At 42.4% G+C, this 12,981-nt stretch overlaps 2 protein-coding genes across 2 annotated transcripts in view; one reads left to right on the forward strand and one right to left on the reverse strand.

The window, feature by feature from the left end:
- Window positions 1-12,981, reverse strand: part of LOC136843660 (putative ammonium transporter 3) — a 33,088-nt gene that overhangs the window by 1,343 nt on the left and 18,764 nt on the right. The window contains exon 9 of the mRNA XM_067112218.1: window positions 391-571. Coding sequence (XP_066968319.1) covers window positions 391-571 — 181 coding nt within the window. The remainder of the gene's footprint in view (window positions 1-390; window positions 572-12,981) is intronic.
- LOC136843661 (glycerophosphocholine cholinephosphodiesterase ENPP6-like) overlaps window positions 567-12,981 on the forward strand; it is a 107,716-nt gene continuing 95,301 nt past the window's right edge. The window contains exon 1 of the mRNA XM_067112220.1: window positions 567-2,728. The gene's annotated coding sequence lies outside the window, so the exon portion shown is untranslated. The remainder of the gene's footprint in view (window positions 2,729-12,981) is intronic.

Below are 12,981 nucleotides of genomic sequence, written 5' to 3' on the forward strand. Positions count from 1 at the left end.
CTAACAAAACTATTGACTATTCTGACGAACATGAAATTGATATCTTGATTGTAAATAGTTCTGTGGAATGACTTCTTTAAGCGCCAATGATTTCAATGAATAAAAAAAAAAAGATTACTTGGTTCATGAGGTGTAAATAATTCCATACTGGGTTCTGAAGTGCAAATGGTTCAAGTGAATACAAAAATCACACTGAGACTAACATGACAAAACAATCTTTTCTTGCATAGCAATAAAAAGCGAATGGCTTAAATTAAACATGAGTAATAGTTTAACTGAACAAAACTAACAAAATGCTCATTGCATTTCAAATTGTTTAAACAAACTGCATGCCGATATTCTTTTTTTGGATCCTGAAGAGATAATCGCATCAACCAGTAAGAAACTCACATGGATTATCGCCCTGCGGAATAATATCGCTGTAGTCGATGCCGTTGTGTTCTAATCCGAGGACGGAAACTGCTCGAGTGACGCCGACGTTCCTCCTCCTGATTCCGTGCTCGGCGAAATCTGCACCCACCAGCTCCTCCCACTCAGACATGCGAATTCCAACGATGAATTTGTCTATGATCTGAAACAAGAATGTAGTCATGAAGGTTTTCAGTCGAGAACATCAAACGAGAGAGAGAGAGAGTTCAGTCATCTGACATGACAATAATTGTGATTTCAGTGTGATGCAAAGGGTATTGAATTCTACGGGATAAAAACAGACAGGTAAAGTTTATAACAAGCCTATAAAAACGAAGCAAAAACGAATATGAAACAATGTAAATTTACCATGAACAGGATCATATGATTCTATTAGGCTACTCGAGAGACAACAAAATTCAGATCGGATAAGGAATCACTTCCTCAAGCGACGAGCATTCGAGAAAAATGTAGCGTACGGCATAACGCTTTTCGTAGGCTTTATTATGGTAAAAAATCACTCTTAATGCAAAGCATTTTTTGCCTAATGCAAGTAACCATTCATTATATATATTTCAAAAGAAACATTACGGGGAATTTCTGTCATCGAGAATAATGTTAACTGCCATGCTGCGAACCAGCCAATCTACAGATATGTTTCTGGAGTGCCGTTATAAGGATTTCCTATCTTACGAAAAGAGTTGTGCGACACTGTTATTGTCATATAGAAGGTAATCAGTGGTCGGAATTTTCCGTAAATGAGCAACTTTTTATTATTATCGGCGGTATTATTAATCATCGAAAGATAAAATTACCGCTATGATCAGTTTAGTCAACGCAGATTCTATGAAATTGTGAGATGCCGCGGGCTTACTGTGAGAAAAAAAAACAAGCTGATTGGAAGTTTCCCTAGCCTAGCCTAAAGTAGGCTATCTGTGGTTGGTTTCAACGGTAAAGATAAAGCTATTTTATATGATGTTTCTTGTTCCAATGTCTCATAATGGGTGAGAGTAAAGAGAGAGCAGTGATAGGTTATTAAAGGGAAGAAGAAAAAGGTCAGAAGTGTAAAAAGAAGAGAAAAATAGCTCATTATCTTTGCTGTTATAGGCTAGTGATACTGACTCCACAGATGATGAGTAGGTGCATTCCTGTAACGGTGATGGGGATTCAGAATGTGATGATTCATCCCTTAGGACCACTAGCAGCCCCATAAGTGTCGGCTAAAGTGCCTTCCTCATCAATTTTCAAGTCCAAGCCAATCTCCTGAGGTAGTTCCCGACCTGTGGAACCTTCTGTTGACAAGGCCTAACATCCGGCGGTGTATGAAAAAGATTTAGGCTAGAAGATCAGAAACATGGGCTGTTGATCTTGTTGAAAGGCAAAAAAAACCTTGGTCTGTCCTACCAAAGCTTTGTTAAGAAGCTGAGTACAGTACCAAGAAAACTGTTCTGCCGGGAAGGTCATCCCCCCTTGCAACTGCTAGTGTTGTTGCAAAGCAGGGGATGCGACAATTAATTATATTTTCAAGGCATACTGGTCGATAGGGGACTACAACTTGCAGACCGCATACCTAAAAAATAAATATTCATGGGGAATTCATCAAGTGGAAGCAGTCTAGGGCTGAAGAAAGCAAAAGGCGGACATTGAGTAGTCTAGTCTACCTTGAAGAGCAAGGAAACAGTAATCTGCAAAGTTGTTTTCCTATCCATGCATACAGTAACTGCTGTGAGAACCCAAGTTGCTATGGAAAAATTGTCTGAGGGAGGAAAAACAATAAAGGACCCTGTAGGGCACGAACCCCAATGCCACAAAAATAACAAGGGCTGTTGTAGAGTGTGCCCCTAAACTCACACAACTGCCAGTTTGTTTCAGCTACTACACCCAGTAACACACCAGCACCGGGAATATATGAAATCTCACCTCAGCATAAGGGCACTGTACGAAAAATACCTTGATTGGATGGCCATCAGCCAGCTTAATGTCACTGTGGTGAAGTTGAAACATTGCAAGATTAACAGTCGTCACTGTCGTATTGCTTTTCACCCAGTGAAAAAAGGAAGGTTGCAACGCCTGTGAGCAGCATACGAAAGCTCTTGTTAAAGGGAACCTTTAGTCGTTGATCAAGTTTCCCTTGATCAACAACTAAAGGCACAACGTGACAAAATATCAATGGTTTCCAGTGCAGTGAAGACTGCCAAACTCTGAAATGATGACTGGGCCTGTGCCTCCATGGGCTTAAAGAAGAACAGGCCTTCTATGGATTATTTCAACTGATTGCCCTACAAAATTAATAATCAAGGCAAGAACTTTTAAAATTTTGGTGAGTAGAACTATTTTTGGCCATTATTCATTTTTTCATGCCTTGTCATTCATTAATGAGTATCTTTATGCATTAACCACCATTATCTTCATCATTACTCATTATTTACAAGTTTTTTATTATTATTAGCATACTCCATGTGTGTTGATATTATTAGTATACTCCATGTGTGTTTATCTTTATCAAGTGTGTAACAATATTAGCCTAATTTTTGAAAATTCTTGGAATTAACAATTTTTGGCATTAATCACCATTATCTTTTTGGCATTAATCACCATTATCTTTATCATTAGTCATTATTGACAGGTTACTTAGGATTATCATCATTATTATACTCTCCGACATGTTTATTGATGTTTATGAACTGTGTGAAATTATTTGTAGAAATTCTTGGAATTTTTAATTTTTTTCACTAATCGCCATTACCTTCATCATTAACCATTATTCAGTGTTGTTTTCAAAAAGTTCATTAATCATAATTTTTTTCATCATAAATCATTATTCTCCCGTGTTTTTTAGGAATATCATTAATATGACCTGTTTATTATTGTTTACTGATGTTTATTTTTTATATGTGACAATATTAATTTTAAGGAAGTTCTTGGTATTTTGTGAAGTTTTTCTATTAATCATCATTATCTTCCTCATTAATCAGTATTCCTTGGTTCGACAAGTGTATTATTAACATACTTTGTCATGTTTATTAATGTTTATTGACGCTTGTTAACTATATTAATTCGTTGTAAATTCTTGGTGTTTAAACTTTTTTTCTGCATTAATCACCATTATTTTCATCATTAATCATTATTCACAAGTTTGTCGGGATTATTAACACATTCAGTGTTCATTGATGTTTATTAACTGTGTTTGTGACAATATTAGGTTTTAGGAAATTATTAGAATTCCAATATTTTTTGTAGTAATCACCATTATCTTCATCATAAGCTAATCATTATTCACAAGCATCTTGGTTTTATATATGTTTATTAGGCTATGTGTGACAATATTTTTTTTGGAAATTTGTGGAAATTTTTTTGCCAGTGGAAAAAGAAGGGGGAGCGGGTGGGTTTTTGAACGAATTTTTTTTTTCATTATTGCCATTCAGCATTGTAAAACAACGTAAGATAACAAAACCAATATTTCGGGGATTTTATCACAGAAAAACATGATACAAACATTTTGGTTCATAAATAGGGGAATTGAAAAAAAACCGCACATTTTTGCAGATATCTCAAAACATGCATTTTTGCAAAAACTGTTAGACAGGCATAATCTACATAGAGTTATCTTCATCTAAAAGACATGTAATGTCTTAGCTTCATAGTTATTAATGTTATCACGATTCGAAAGTCGTTGGTTTCAATCACGACTTACTTTCTTTATGTATGTATATATATATATATATATATATATATATATATATATATATATATATATATATATATATATATATATATACACACACACACACATATATATATATATATATATATATATATATATATATATATATATATATATATATATATATATATATATATATATATATATATATTATATACTATATATATATATATATATATATATATATATATATATACATATATATATATGCATATATATATATATGCATATATATATATATATGCATATATATATATATATATAATCTGGCTTCCACAAATGTCTTATATCCAATTCACTCTACCTGAAATAATATATTTTCATATATGTGTGGAATTTTGAATTGATAATAAGTCCACCGTCGTGGAATTAGACCAGCGACGGGCGAGGAATAGGACTAGATGGCGCGCTCAACGAAATCTTGTGGCCGATTTCGCTAGTGCGTCACTGTAGTCCTGATTCCCTCGTCCGTCGCTGGTTCGATCCCCACGGAACGTGGACTTATTATCGGCTTAAAATTTCCCCTTCGCATAACATATATGAAAATATATATTTGGTGTAGAGTGAATTGAATATTAAAGGACGTTTGTAGCTTTCTTTGATTGTATAATAAATCACGGTGATGGGATAAATAGTCATATATATATATATATATATATATATATATATATATATATATATATATATATATATATATATATATATATATATATATATATATATATATATATATATCTATATATATATGCGTAGACGACCACATGAAAGGTGAAAATTAAAGACCAGGTACCAGCGCTTTGGGCATTGCATACACTTCTCGGGTACCTCGAAGAAGTGTGCGCACACACGACAGCTTTTGGTACCTGGTCTTTAATTTTCACCTTTCATGGGTCATCTACGTATATATTTGTCACGTGCTGTTTGTTGACTTATTGCTGATATATATATATATATATATATATATATATATATATATATATATATATATATATATATATATATATATATATATATATATATATATATATATATATATATATATATATATATATATATATATTGTCATGATATATCCTCCTCATGTAGATGCCCATGCATCATTAATTTTGGGACGGAAACAAGCATAGTTTGAACCAGATCAGAGCTTTAGCACCAGTGGGTAGCAGATAGGCCTCCCTTTCCCCTCAATCGTCTGATCAGGGAACAATGGGACCCTCTTTTCACCCCCATCACGTGATGTGGGAGAAGTTAGCGCCTGGGAAGGTTAATAGGCTTATTAGCTAGTGGCCAGGTAGGACCTGGCCTTTAAGTACTTAACATTTAATGATCCTTTCCTCTGTTCTCGTTGTGGCTGTAAAGTCACCACATCGCGCCAGCTAGTGTTTCGTGGTGCCATTAATTAAGTCTCCGCTTTGAGTATGTTTTCTTGGTGACTTCCCATTTTCTTCAAACTCAATTAGTCATCCCAAAACGTGCCAGGTCACGCATTTTTAACCATTTTTACTATATGTATTTTTATACAAATGTCACACATTGTATCATATGCTTCTTCATTCACAGGCATCAAGACTGCATCCATATTGAAGTTCTGTATGTTTTGTATTGTAAATTGTACTCGCTCACTGCATATTATTGTTTATTGTTTGACCTCAGGTCACAGTCAATTCTATTGGTTCGCGGATTCTGCCAGTTGGCCGCTATATAAACTGCCTGGATCTGTAATAAAGCAGCAGTAACTTTACCTGCTCGTTTCTTTGACACCTCTTACAGTGGTGACCCTCGGAGTATCCCGAGCCATTAACGACCGACACGCGACTTAGTCTTGGCTCCAGGATTCCTCCAAAACGCCTTAGCGCCAAACACGCGCGCTGCAAATTCAGTGTTTGAGCGCATGCTGACTCGCCGCTGCATTCCCACCAGCGCCACTAGCGGAACTACACGGCGCGACGAAGTGCCGCGCGACGCGAAAAAATTCCTACACCAGCAAGAGATCAGCGAGCGTAGCATGGACGCCGGGTAACCCCTCCTTGCAGTTAAATGTGGACTCGCGTGACTCGGAGGTTTACCTACTCCTTCCCATCACACCGCGCCCGCCTTCAAGACGAGGCCCTCCCGCAACTCCACACCAGCGCCAACACACGACGGCCGGGCAACAGAATCGCTGGCCGCTTCTCACCGTGAAGCTGCCGCCTTTATGCAGGGGAACTCCATCGAGCGTGGCTAAGAGGGCGGAGAGCTACTTCAGAGTGGCAGACCTGATGGACGAAATCTTACAGCCTGACACACAGTGCTCAACGCTCCGAGGACGGTACAGAAAAACTCATCTCGCGAGCACCAAACACACACCTCAAGCACAGCGCCACAAAGTTCGAAGCTTCCCCCTGCCCATCGCCGAGCGGTCACGCATCATCGACCTGCCATAAACTCCATGCCACGACCAATTCAAGAGAGACGCTTGAGCATGGTCGGGATCTCCTGTCACTACCAGTCTTGATGGCACAAAGAAGCGACAGGAGATAAGCTTCAGACGGGAAATTCCACTTCGCCATCCTCCGAGGTACGCAAACCAAATCGCCACCCCTACACCATGCCTATCGAGGACCTCAGGAGACGGGCGCAACATCTCACAGACTCCGTCAAGGGCTTCACAGCGCTAAACCGCCACACAGTCGGTCATCCGCCCAGCCCAGAAGAGGACGTGAGAGCAGCCCACAATGCCATCGCCAACAGACGCCCACCGAATCCACAGCAGATGGAGGTCCTGGCTTCTGTTGCTACCACAAGTGGCTCCCAGGACACCTGAAACTGCCTGCTCGCCCTGGCCTGTTCGCCCGTTCAAAACGGGGGTGGCGGCGGCCAGCAGGACAAGCCGCCAGGCAAACTGAAGAACCCAGGGCTCAAAACAGTAGGTTTTACGGTCCGGCGACTCGCTCTGGCAGGATGATGCTAGTCGACACAGGGGCCTTTAATCGATCTTCCCGGCATCCAGAGGACGCAACCAGACACCAGACGCCGCTTTCCTGACGGCCGCCAACGAACCCCCATCCTCTCCTACGGCGCACCTGGCCCCTGTCAATCTCCATCCTGGCCAGAGTTACTCCTGGGACTTCATCGTCGCGGACGAGGAACCCCACCCCAGGGAGCCGACGGAGGCGCAAGCGCCCCGACATCGACTCCCGCCGGTCCTCCCGCAACAGCAGGACCCAGACCCACCATCAGCGCCACGCCGCCCCCCACCAGTATGCACACCCATTGCTGGAGTTCCTGAGGTATCTTGGCTCCGAGCCGCGCACCCCGGGCCCCAGCCACACGGGAGATACTTCACCATATAACGAGCTCAAAGGGCACCCGACATGGTTCCAAGGCTTCCTCAGCGCCTTCAGGAGGTGAAAGCATTCATGCGCGATGGAGCCGATGGGAATCTGCAGTGAAAGCCTCCAGTCCATGGGCCTCCCTCCTCCACATGGTGCAGAAACCGACAGCTCCTGGAGACCTATGGCGACCACAGGCGGCTCAACATTGCAACGGAGCCCGACCACTACCCTCTACCCAACATGCAGGACCTCACGGCCTCCCTTTCACGGGCCAAAATATTCACTAAATTGACCTTAAATCTTATTTCCAGGTACCTGTTGCACCAGAGGACATACCAAAGACAGCCATCATCACGCCCTTGGGTCCTATGTGTTCGCCTTCTCCACTTTCGGGCTGAGGAACGCCACCTTCCAGCGGCCCGCGGACAGCATCCTGGGTGACCTAAAGTTCTGCATCTGCTACGCCAACAACATTCTCATATTTTCCAGGTCTCACAGCAAACACCAGAGACACATCAGGGCAGTCCTGCAGCGCTCCAAGAGAACGGCCCTGGCTGTCCGCTTTGACAAGTGCACCTTCGCGCCCAGAAAGCAGAATTCCTGGCCACGCAGGTGTCTCCGACAGGCGCCCCGCCTCTGCATCGAGTAGCAGCCGTGAGCCAGGTTCCTGGGACCCCCACCTCCGCCAAGGCCGTCCAGGAGTCTTTTGGGGGTGGTAAAGTTCTACAGGCAGTCTCATCCCGGATCGCCGCACACCACGGCCCTCTGACGGAAGTCCTAAAAGGCCAACCGGAAGTCCTCGTCTTGGGACCCAGCCAGCAGCAGGCCTTTTCCCTGACGAAGGCCGCCCGCAAGGCAACCGCCTTTGGTACACCAGGATCCAAGGCCCTCCAGCTGACGACAGATGCCAGTAACGCTGCCTGGCGGTGCTGTTCTGGAGCAAAATCATCAACGGCGCCCCAGCCCATCATTTCTTCTCAGCAAGAAGTTCAATCCGCAGAGACCCGCTACAGCACCTTCGAGCAGGGAACCTGTGCGATGTACAGCGCAGTTCGGCACTTCAAGTTCCTCCTGGAGGGGGACGCCCTCTTCACAATCTTCACAGACCATCAGCCACTGGTTCACGCCTTCACGGGCAGGGGACTCATGGTCTTCCAGACAGCAGCACTTCTCAGCCATAGCCAAATTTACCTGTTCCCAGGTACCTCCCCGGCAAGAAAATCCCGTAGCAGATGCCCTCTCCAGAGTCGAGTTGAACGCAGTGCAGCTGGTGTAGATTACCAGGACTCGCCAGAGAACAGGCCGCTGACCCAGAAACCCCAGCATACCGCACCGCTTATCATCTGCAGTGGCGTGGACGTGACCTCGCCCCGAAGGCCCAAGCCTGCTCTGCGAACATCAGCACAGGTCAGCCTGGGCTTTGGTTCCAGCCACACGCCACCAGATATTCGGGACATATTCACGGACTTTCACACCCTCCGGTGACCACGGCCAAACTGCTCTCAAACAAGTTCGCCTGGTATGGTGCAAAAGGACGCCACGTCCTGGTTAAAACAGTGCCTGCAGTGCCAGACCAGTAAGGTGGGTCGCCACACGCAGTCAGTAGGCGAGTTCCTACAGCCAGAGCGCCGCCGGCCACATCCATCGACGTCGCCGGGCCCCTTCCCCATCAGGCGGATCCAGATACCTCTTGGACGGGTGGTTGACCGTTTCACGAGGTGGCCCAGCCACACCGATGCAAGAAGCCACCACCAGCGGCGCGCCGAGGCCCCGCTCCCAGCTGGGTTAGCCGCTGATGCCCCAGATCACATCACAACCGACAGGCCCCGCCTTCCTCTCCGAGCTGTGGTCCGCCCTGGCTCAACTGCTGAGAACCACGCAGATCACACCACCACGTCGCGCATTAAACCCAGCGTGCCAACGCCTGCTGGAATGTTTCACAGGTCCCAAAGTCATCCCCTCGCGGCCCGCTGCACCCGAGACTGGAAACATCAGCCGCCGTGGGTCCTCCTCAGGCTGAGAACCGCCCAGAGCCGACGGCACTCTGCCTGGGTAGCCGAAGAGACCTACGGGAACCCTGGGTGTCAGGTGAGCTCGTGACAGATGAATGCCACTCTCATCACTGCAGAGGCCCAACGCACGGCAAGTTCGCCTTGCAGCGCCATACATCGACAACAACCACCTTCATGCCGCCACAGCTGTCATCCGCCACCCACGCCTGGCCAGAGTCGACGCCATCCGCCCACCACTAAAACTAAGCCTTACAGGGACCCTTCCGTGCTGGAGCCGGAACAGCAAAAGGCTGCCCGGCTGGCACCCGGGAAGGATGACTGGGTTTCAATGAGATCGCGAAGCCCGCTTTTCTGTCACGAGAGCACCAGCTGCGCCGAGCACCCTCTCCGCCCAACCGCACCCAGCACGCCTCACCTCAAGAGACACGTGGCGTGGCGGGTTACCTGCAGGAAGCGGACCGCCAACCAGTAGCCTCACAGAAGCGGAGAGACCCTCCGCACTTCAAGGAGCCATGCACCCTTCCAGCTCCAGCAGACACGATGATCAGTCAGACACGCCCCTGCCTTGGGGAGATTTGTAAGTTTACCTACATCGGGCACAGCGAGGTGTTTCATGCACCATTAATTAAGTCTCCACTGAGCATGTTTTCTTTGGTGACTCTACTTTCTTCTAAAAACTCACCTCAGTCACGCCTAAAACGTGCCAGGCCACGCATTTTTAACCATTTTTACTTTATACATATTTATACAAATGTCACACATTGTGTATCATATGTTTCTTCATTCACAGGCATCAAGACTGTATCCATATTGAAGTTCTGTATGTTTTGTATTGTAAATTGTACTCGTTCACTGCATATTATTGTTTATTGTTTCGACCTCAGGTCACAGTCAATTCCATTGTCTTTTGCGGACCGGCGCCAGTTGGCCGCTATATAAACTGCCTGGATCTGTAATAAAGCAGCAGTAACTTTTACCTGCTTGTTTCTTTGACACCTCTTACAGCTGTATGACCTCTTTTTGCAGGGGATATCGGCCTAAGTTTTGAAGACCCATTATTGTCCAAACAAAGGAACTCAACGAACTGTTCATATTGGAAACGTTAAATATCAAATTACGAGTTCCGACTCTAAACATCCATTCCTCTGCTGTCCCGTTGTTTTTAGCCTAAATTTTTTGTCATTCTTTGTACCTCTTGACGTTGTTTACTTTTAGTGTTTTTATCTTTGATGCTGAAAGGTTGGTTGTGTGGAGCCGTCTTCAGCTGTAGTTTTATGAGTGCATGGTTTTTGCTTTTGATTGTATGTGTTGGCGTTCTTTTTATTTATATATAATTTTGCCCAGATGTTTAAATGTTTGTTTCGTTATTTATAATTTTTTTTACTTCTAGTCTCAGTTTTAATCAAGTGTGCATGTAATTTAAGTCTGAGTTGTAATTTTACCATTAAAATTGTTTTAGCTTTTTCAACTATTGGATCTTATAATCAGCTCTTAACATATATTTTATTTTGTAGAAAATCCCTGAAGATGTGTCGATGTTGTCACGAAATGCACGATTAAAACAAAATGCGTATCCCATCGTATTCCTGCCCTTAATCTACTTCATCATATATATATATATATATATATATATATATATATATATATATATACATATATATATATACACACACACAAACACACACACCATATATATGTATATAAGATATACATAATATAAATTATGTATGTATAAATATATATATATATATATATATAGCCTATATATATATATATATATATATATATATATATATATATATATATATATATATATATATCTTATATAAATAAATGTATGTATGTATGTATGTATGTGCGTGTATGTGTATGTTCCACATACACTCTGAAATGCATTGAGCAATTTCAACCAAACTCGGTATAGCCTACATACAGCTTACTATCTCGAAAAGAACACTGTGGGGGTAAGACATCACTAGCACCAATGGGCACCAAAAGGGGGTGGGGGGTGGAAGAGCTTCTTTGAAACGGGCTGGTTGTGCCAGTGAAATGGGGATGGTTATTCCCGTAGTAATTTTACGAATTTAGGCTATCATATCTAATTTCGGTATACTACACTCACCATCGGCAAGAATACTGTGTGGCACTGGCACCAGCAGGGTGGGGCTTGTGAAGGGGCCAGACAGAGAGAGAATGAGGAGAGACACGAGAGTTATATATCAAGATTCAGACTTATTAGGCCCATCCGAGGAGCATCATGTGAGAGAGAGATAAAAGAGGTGTTAGGGAGAAGAGATGAAAGAGACAGGAGGTTGGAGAGAGAAAGAGGAGAGAAAGAGGGCGGAAGTGAGTGAGGAGAGGGGAAGGAGTGAGAGTAGAAGGGGTGTTATGAGAAGAAAAGAGTAAAGATTAAGAGAGAGAGAGAGAGAGTAGAGAGAGAGAGAGAGAGAAGAGGGGGTGTTAGGGAGAAGAAAGATGGAAAGAGACAGGGAGGGTTGGAGAGAGAAAAGGAAAAGATACTGGGAAGGTTGGAGAGAGAAAGAGAGGGAGAGAATGAGAGAAAGAAGAGGACACATGCATATATGTAGATGTATGTGTATATATATATATATATATAGAAGAAAGAAGGAAAGAGTTAGGAGAGAGAGAGATATGAGATATAGGGGTGTTAGGATGAGAAAGATACAAAATGAGAGAGAGATAGAGAGTAGAAGGGATATTAGGGAGATATAATATATATACAGACAGGGATGGTTGGAGAGAGAGAGATAGGGAAGTGATAGATAGAGGGAGGAGGCGGAGAGAAAGATAGAGGGGTATATATGAAGAATATATATATACACAGGAGGGCTAAGAGAGGAGGGGAGGAAGAGCAGAGGAGTACATATACATATATGAAAGGAAAAAGGAGAAAGTAGAGGTGGTATATATATATATATATAGGGGAAAATATCTAGAGAGAGAGAGAGAGAGAGAGAGAGATATATAGAGAGAGAGAGAGCATGAGTTGTATATGTATGTCATATGTATACTGTTATATAATATATATGTGTTGTATATGTGTATATATACTATATATATATATAATATATATATATATATTATATATATATACATATAGTATATATATATATATATATATATATATATATATATAATATATATAAATGGCTGCATTATAAAATCAAAAAGAATTTTTTGTTATATGTAAATCAAACTATATTTTTGATAAACTGAAATTATTTATCACGTTATGTGTAATAATGATTGTTGAAATATCACATTGTGTTTTGTCTTTCTCAAAAGAAATAATGCTTTAGATAAAGAAGCATAATTTAGATTTTCTTAAATATTTTTAATACTAACGTAGTACAGCAGTGCCTAACGCACATTTTGTCCCCAGCAACTCTCTGTTCTGTACTCTCGGATTTTGTATTTTTTTGGTTCACTGATAGAAGTAAGGGAGTTTTATTATTTTGATTCATGTGTTGGACAGGTCGGGGAGTAGCAATCGAGTTCAGCA

Source organism: Macrobrachium rosenbergii, chromosome 12 (assembly GCF_040412425.1).
Source record: "Macrobrachium rosenbergii isolate ZJJX-2024 chromosome 12, ASM4041242v1, whole genome shotgun sequence".
In the NCBI taxonomy this organism is placed as follows: domain Eukaryota; kingdom Metazoa; phylum Arthropoda; class Malacostraca; order Decapoda; family Palaemonidae; genus Macrobrachium; species Macrobrachium rosenbergii.